The sequence below is a fragment of the Anolis carolinensis genome, chromosome 2 (genome assembly GCF_035594765.1).
Source record: "Anolis carolinensis isolate JA03-04 chromosome 2, rAnoCar3.1.pri, whole genome shotgun sequence".
NCBI classification, from domain to species: domain Eukaryota; kingdom Metazoa; phylum Chordata; class Lepidosauria; order Squamata; family Dactyloidae; genus Anolis; species Anolis carolinensis.
Genome location: NC_085842.1, coordinates 105,878,666 through 105,886,341, shown reverse-complemented (window position 1 = coordinate 105,886,341; position 7,676 = coordinate 105,878,666). Strand labels below are relative to the sequence as shown.

Genomic DNA, 7,676 nt, shown 5'->3' with positions numbered 1-7,676 from the left:
TCCTTCTGGGGAGGCTCTCTGGGATGGGGCTTGGTGGCACTGTGCTGCAGTGGCTCCGGTCCTTCCTGGGGGGTCGTTCCCAGATGGTGAAGTTGGGGGACTCCTGCTCGGACCCCTGGCCATTGACCTGTGGAGTCCCGCAGGGGTCTATTCTATCCCCCATGCTATTCAACATCTACATGAAACCGCTGGGAGAGGTCATCCGGAGTTTTGGAGGGCGTTGCCATCTCTACGCAGATGACACGCAAATCCACTACTCCTTTCCATCTGAATCCAAGGAAGCCCCTCGGATGCTGAACCAGTGCCTGGCCGCTGTGGCGGACTGGATGAGGAGGAACAAGCTGAGGATCAATCCTGACAAGACAGAGACCCTCCTGGTCAGTCGCGCGTCGGATCGGGGTATTGGGTGGCAACCTGTGCTGGACGGGGTTGCACTCCCCCTGAAATCACAGGTCCGCAGTTTGGGGGTCCTTCTGGACTCAGCGCTGACGCTTGAGGCTCAGGTGTCGGCGGTGGCCGGGAGGGCCTTCGCACAACTCAAACTTGTGCGCCAACTGCGACCATACCTCGTGAAGTCTGACTTGACCACGGTGGTGCATGCCTTAGTTACCTCTAGACTGGACTACTGTAATGCACTCTACGTGGGGCTTCCCTTGAAGACGGCCCGGAAACTACAACTGGTTCAGCGCTCGGCGGCCAGATTAATTACAGGGGCGAGCTACAGGGAGAGATCTACTCCCCTGTTCAAGGAGCTCCACTGGCTGCCGTTCACCTTCCGGTCCCAATTCAAGGTGAATACCATCATTTATAAGGCCCTAAACGGTTTGGGACCCACCTACCTTCGTGACCGTATCTCCTATTATAAACCTGTTCGATCCCTCCGCTCATCCGGGGAGGCCCTTCTTTCGCCACTGCCTTTATCCCAGGCCCGTCTAGTGGGAACGAGAGAGAGGGCCTTTTCTGCTGTGGCCCCCCGACTGTGGAATTCATTGCCCTCTGAGATCAGGCAAGCCCCCACCTTATTGGCTTTTAAGAAAGATCTAAAAACATGGCTTTTTCGATGTGCCTTCGGGGAGTAAATGTTATATACCTTTGATTACTCCCCTTGGATTTTATTCTTTGGACTGTTTGGACTGTTCCATCTTATACCCCTGTTCTCTTTATTTATATGCCTCTCTCTCCCGAGTTTTTAATTAAATGTTCATGTGGCCCGCCCTGTCTGCTCTGATCTGTGTTGTAATGTATATTATTATTTTTGTACTATTATATTGTGTTATGATATATTGTTTTATTTTGTTATATTGTATGGTGTCTGGGCATGGCCCCATGTAAGCCGCCCCGAGTCCCCATTGGGGAGATGGTGGCGGGTTATAAATAAAGTTTTATTATTATTATTATATTATTACTAATTAAAACTCTTTTTAAGTTTATGATCTTTTGATTTTTCTCTCTCAATTTGAATACCTCTTAGCTGTAAGACACTACTGATTACCAAATAAAAGGTAAATCTTTCCACTTGACATTAAGCCAAACAAGTCCGACGCTCATCTCCATTTCTAAGCCAAAGAGCCAGCGTTGTCCGTAGACAACACCTAGGTCATGTGGCCAGCATGACTGCATGAAGTGCCGTTACCTCTCGCCAGAGTGGTACCTATTAATCTACTCACACTTGCATGTTTTCAAACTGCTAGGTGGGCAGAAGCTGGGGCTAACAACAGGAGCTCACCCTGCTTCATGGATTCGACCCTTTTGGTCAGCAAATTCCACAGCTCAGCTGTTTAACCTGCTGCACCCACATATGAAATATGAACCCTTAAAATAGAAATTTTTAAGTGCCTAGTTTTATTATCAGAGAAAAAATCCCACCTATAGATACAGAAAAAGAATTCCATCAGGCCCTTCATCAGTATCGTCTGAAGCTTGTTGGCTGAAGATTTCAAATAAACAAAACCTTGTATATCATTTTTTGGAAAGAGCGGATTTTTAAAAGAAGGAATCCTATCAATATCCTGTATTCCTTACACAGCTCTCAGCAAGACAGGGAGGGGGTAATTCTTTCTCTCTGGCAGACACATGACAGTAAAATCCATTCTCTAAACAAGCTATTAGTATTTAAGTGATGTTCCCTTCTAAATGCAAATAGCAGCTTCAAAGGCACTCTTTTTGCCAGGAGTGGACATAGAGAGGGAAAGATCCAGGGTCCTGAAACTGTACGTTTTCTCGTGGCCATTATTTGCACAGTAAAAGGGGCAGGTTTGCTTGCCTATAACTGTAGTTCTTTGAGTGATCATCTGTGAACTCACACAAAGGGGTTCCCTGTGCAGTGCATCTTTCAGAACCTTAGAGCCATGCAAAAACCTTTTTTTCTGGCAGTAGCTCATCCACTCAGTGCAGACTGTACCAGTGTGCTTCCTGCCTAACCCTCACCTCCATGGACACCAAAGTAGTAGCATCCAAGAATCTAAAGGAAAGTCATGACAAAGTATGGATGAGTGGGGAGCTGTATGAATTCAGAGATATGCTTTAATGTTGCCCTCTGCCACTCCTTGTAAATAATGGTACATTCCATCAGATAGGTAAAGGTAAAAGTTTCCCCGACATTAAGTCTAGTCATGTCCGACTGTGGGGGTTGGTACTCATCTCCATTTCTAAGCCAAAGAGCCAGCAATGTCTGTAGACACCTCCAAGGTCATGTGGCTGGCATGACTGCGTGGAGCGCCGTTACCTTCTCGCCAGAGCTGTACCTATTCATCTACTCACATCTGCGTGTTTTCGAACTGCTGGGTTGGCAAAAGCTGGGGCTAACAGCAGGAGCTCACCCCACTCCCCATTTCAAACCGCCAACCTTTTGGTCAGCAAGATCAGCAAGAACCATCAGATAGTCCTCCCTAATACATGGTTGTATGTATACAAACCAAATGAAGACAATTTTATTAAAATATACCTGAAATATGTTTGGATTCCCTTAAGTTTTGGATTACATAGTATTAGTTATTGTGTAGAAAAAAGATCAAACTTGAACACTCTGGGGCACCTCTAGCTGACTGCTGATGAAATGCTAAATGTATGAGAGGCTGGTGCTGATCCCTGCAAATCCAGCTCAGCCTCTCAAGTCTTAACATTTCAAATCTGACAGAATATAGATTTTTCTTGGGGAATAAATTTAACAGTTTAGCCAGTTCAACTCTAAAAAAGAACACATCTTATATAAGCCCTGCGACTTCATGCACAATAGTAATATGACATAATATCCAATCTGTTTCCAATCTAATTCGTTTTTGCATTGGCTTTATTTAAAACAGATCCTTAATGTACTAATGTATACCCTGCATGAGAGCCTGCATGTGCAGGAGTCAGAGCACTGGAAGTGCAATAAACTTTGGAGACCAGGGATCGAATTGCCACGTAACCATAAAAAACCACTGGATAACAGAAACAATCTGAAGGCACATAAACATAAACTTACCAGACAAAAGTGACAGTTGCATGAATTCCAAAACTAGAGAAAAGTTACACAGTCAGCTTTGCTCTTTAACGTATTAAAAAGACACTGTTTAGCCTAAGACGCAGTATGTTTTGCTCAGCAATCATTAGAGTACCAGAAAAACCTAATTTGGGGGAAAGGGTAGTGCAATATAGGGATTGCTACAACCCCTCATGCTTTCAAATTTTTCTCAGTAACTAACTAGCAACTATGAGCTAGAATTAAAAAATATGAGCCAGAATTAAATTTCTATTATCTGAGACATTTTTCCTTAGAAACTAGTGCTGCATGGAACTTTTACTATGTGAAACAGCATGTTTGGTGACTAGGACAGTTACACAAATGTTTAATATACTGGCAACACAGTATTTGGGGTCTTATATACTTGTTTCGTTGCTTCCTCTTCACCTCCAATCTTTAAACAAAACAATGGATAAATGGTGGGCAACTAGGGACCAATGCCTTTTCCCATTAAACAATAAGAGTTGCTATAATAATGTGATAACTAAGACTGAATTATGATCTTTAATGCCATTTCAAATAATCTGAACAGTAAAGCCTTTTTAAAAGTAGCTTGTTGAAACAAGGCTGAAATATAATTTATGTATAAAAATTTGAAGTGACAGCAATGAAATATAAGATTGCCCTTTTCTCAAAATTACCATCCCACTTATATAATTTGTGGGACAATACTAACAGGCAAATGGTTATCGATGATATATTTTAATCAAACGGGGTCTTAAAACTATTTCTCAGAATTCTTCACATGCACTTATGTTGACAACAAACTTAAGACTGACTCAGCTTCAAAACAGCCCCTAAAATACTGTCATGTGGCTCGAGTTGGATTCTTTATAGAATGAAAGAGACGTAATAGGCAATTTTAATTGAAAAGGGTATGTGAATGAAATACATGTAAAAGTAGACAATCTTCAACCCTTTTAAGTTCACAAGTTTATTATGAAAAAATGCTGCAACACTCTTCTGCAGCAACGTCTTACAGAAAAAAACAGCTCTTTTCAAAATAACTCACTATGATGGACAAATACATGGGGCGTTGTGTAGAGGGAAAGTGTGAAGGAAGAATGCAGGTGGAACAGTTCAGACAAAACAATTGTACAATTAAATTAAACAGTTTTCCCTTAAAAAAACAGTTTCAGAACACAAATAAGAAAAGTCGGTCTTGGTACTTATTTAAAATGTTCTTTAAGCTTCAATGATAGTTAGCTATTCTTATCTACAGTCATGCTGGAAAGCTACAGCTAAATGGAAAGTTAATCGTATTCACGAGGTGTTCAATGTCTACATCTGAATGTTTGCAATCTCTCAGAGAAAGCAAAAGTAACTACAAGTAGAGCTATGCCAGAAACTGGTTTATTGACCAACAACGTTGCTTCAGCATGCAATGAACTGGTTCATTCTAAAGTGGTCACAGTCGCTGACAAGACAAGAGGCTTTGTATTTCAATATGGCACATCTTTTGGTCCATGTGAAAACAGGTTTCAATGTTAAATGTTTTCTGACATTTTGGAGTTACTGTTGCTCTTCCCATATCCTTTAGGTCAACTTATGGTTCATGGCAATACTGTACAAGAGTAAAATCTCATTACAGGAAGTAGTCTGGAGTGCGACGAGTGACATGTGGTTCACCTCTGCGTGGCGCAGGATCAAACTGCAAACTGGAAGACACAGTACATGTTTAATCAAGATTTCTCTAGTCTGCAACAATGTTGTTATCACTGCCCTGATGCCCTCAGAAATAGTGGCTATTTCATACACTTTACTCTTCCACTCTAGATCTAGAGATTACATTTTCAGAGTGTATTCATTTCTATCAGTGCTAACTTGTATTATGTTTATCTAAGCTCTCGCTTTTAGATAGAGGTGTGCAAAGTGCAGCCTCCTGGGCTCATTTTGTGGCCAAAAGGGTCAAATGTTTTATCTCAAAGTACCCAGATGTGCCCTCTAGTGGATGCAGGGAACATTTTTCCCACATACATCCTAGCACTTTAAAAACAACAGGTAATTAAGTGGTGAAATTTGGAACTTCATTAGGAAAAAAGGGCCTCCTCTGAGTGTAATGGACATGCAAGACTATCCTACTGGCCAAAAGAACATTAGGACATCTAGATATATTACAACTTCCAAAATTGCTGTTGACTATGCTGGCTGTGGTGATGGGAATGGCAGCCCTTCTCCACCTCCAACAATGGAGAGAACGGTTACACTTTATTTCTTTGCACAGAACTGCAGCCTTAATCTTTTAAGTGACAAAACCCCCTCCAAGCATACTTTTTATTTCAAAGGCAAGCAACTCCTTTTGAAATATCTGACAGGAACAGGTTGGACAACTTTGGTAATGGCACAAAAGTTATTTTTGTGAAAAATATTCTAATCTGAGCTTTAAAACACTTACAATGAGTATTTCAGAGTATCATCCAGTTCCATGATTGCAGCTTGGTTACCACAACGGTAACAGTAATTTGGAGCACTGAAAATTGTTACTACATTCCGATCATGGCACCAATTGTATCCCTAGAAAAAAGAACACAAACATATTAGAAAAGGTTACTTACTATAACCAAGAGTGGGGAAAATATAGCCCCTAAAGCTTTTTGTGGCCCTTCACATCTCCATATTCCTGGGACTGAAATGGAAAAGCACTGCTCAATAAAACTACTGCAAAGTAAAACAAGAAAAAATTGTATGAGGTTTTATTTAGAAATGGGAGAATATTTCTCTTGAGTTAGTTACCTCATTTCTGATTTCTCAAAAACATAACTGATCTTTTGTCTTGTGACAATGTAAGTTGTAACACTGAAATAATGGGCCAGGGAAGAATAAAACTCAATACTCAAATCAAGAGTTTGATAGGCTACCTGTACCTTCCATGGGCCATACAAAATAGGCTACCTGTACCTTCCATGGGCCATACAAAATTGTCTTTAAGAATCATAACCAATAATTGTATTTTGAAGCTATCCCAGAATTCTGGGGTTGGCTTTTTGGAAAACCTACCCACTGCAATTGTCTACTCCAACATTGTAGACACGGCATCAGAGTTGAATGAACCAATTATCTGAAGAGGACTTTTGCCATTCAAGCTTACTAAAGGGTGCATAGACATTTTTGCTCCAGAAAAAGACCAAGCTTCAGGCAACTCCATAACACACCTACCTCCATTACCAGCTGATGAGCTCTTGAAACCAAGGTAAGGCCATTAGCATGGTTGAAAGTTTCTGAAATATCTTGCCCAAAAGTGTAACCAGCTCCTCGAGGTGAAATGCCCCAACCACCACGATCATCAGGGTCTGACCACAGCAAATCGCACATTGGACCCTAGAAAAAAATTCAGCATTACTATTTAGCCCCGAGGAGAGCCAATTTCAAAATGAAATACCAAATGGGATTTGGACTGATTTTCATCTTACTCTTTTCTTAACCACCCCTTCCCACACTACTTACACTGGCCTCAGAAAAAAATGAGCACACTCCTGTCCAACACTATTGATAAATTAGAAACCCAGCACTCCTATACACTTTATGTTAGGGTACAGGAACCACAACCCTTCGGATATTTCTGAAACCCATTTGCTAGTATGTTAGCATCAAAAAATGCTCAGGGATGGTGGGCGTTATACCCCCCTCCCCCCAACCATCTTAAGAGCACAGCCTCCCTGCCTTACAGGCATTGTTTTCTTCCAAATTCTAGATCCATTCTTCAAATCAACACCCTAATTCAGCAATGAACAGACTTTCCTGTGCAACTCGTCAGACACTAACATATTCTTTTTTCCTCTTCATAAGTAATCAGTTGTCTAGGACTGGGTGAGGTAGAGAGTGAAGAGAAATGGTTGGTACTTTCTCTTTGTCAGAAGTACAGAGTATACTGAAAGTTAGGTAAACGTTATCAATTTGAGCTATTGCTCTGTGGACAGGAACTTGAACCTCTCTCTCTAAAGTTATTATCAATAGAAAGAAGCAACATTCGTCTTAGCTGCCTTGGGTCCCTATGTTTGGAAGAAAGGTGGATAAAAGTGAAGTAAATAAATACACAGAAACCCAACACAAAAAGTAAACACAAACGTGTTATGTTACCTCATGTGGAACTTCTTGTAGGCGATCAAGTGCTCTGATATGATCCAGTGTATCTATAGACGGAGAGAGGCCACCGTGTAGACAGAAAATCTGC

General features: G+C 41.3%; 1 protein-coding gene across 1 annotated transcript in view; it reads right to left on the bottom strand.

Annotated features, from left to right (window-relative positions):
• Positions 1-4,421: 4,421 nt before the first annotated feature.
• LOC100551662 (cyclin-dependent kinase-like 3) overlaps positions 4,422-7,676 on the bottom strand; it is a 75,802-nt gene continuing 72,547 nt past the window's right edge. The window contains exons 16-19 of the mRNA XM_062969373.1: positions 7,583-7,672; positions 6,662-6,823; positions 5,901-6,019; positions 4,422-5,163 (exon numbers count right to left, since the gene is read on the bottom strand). Coding sequence (XP_062825443.1) covers positions 5,091-5,163; positions 5,901-6,019; positions 6,662-6,823; positions 7,583-7,672 — 444 coding nt within the window. The 3' untranslated portion in view covers positions 4,422-5,090. The remainder of the gene's footprint in view (positions 5,164-5,900; positions 6,020-6,661; positions 6,824-7,582; positions 7,673-7,676) is intronic.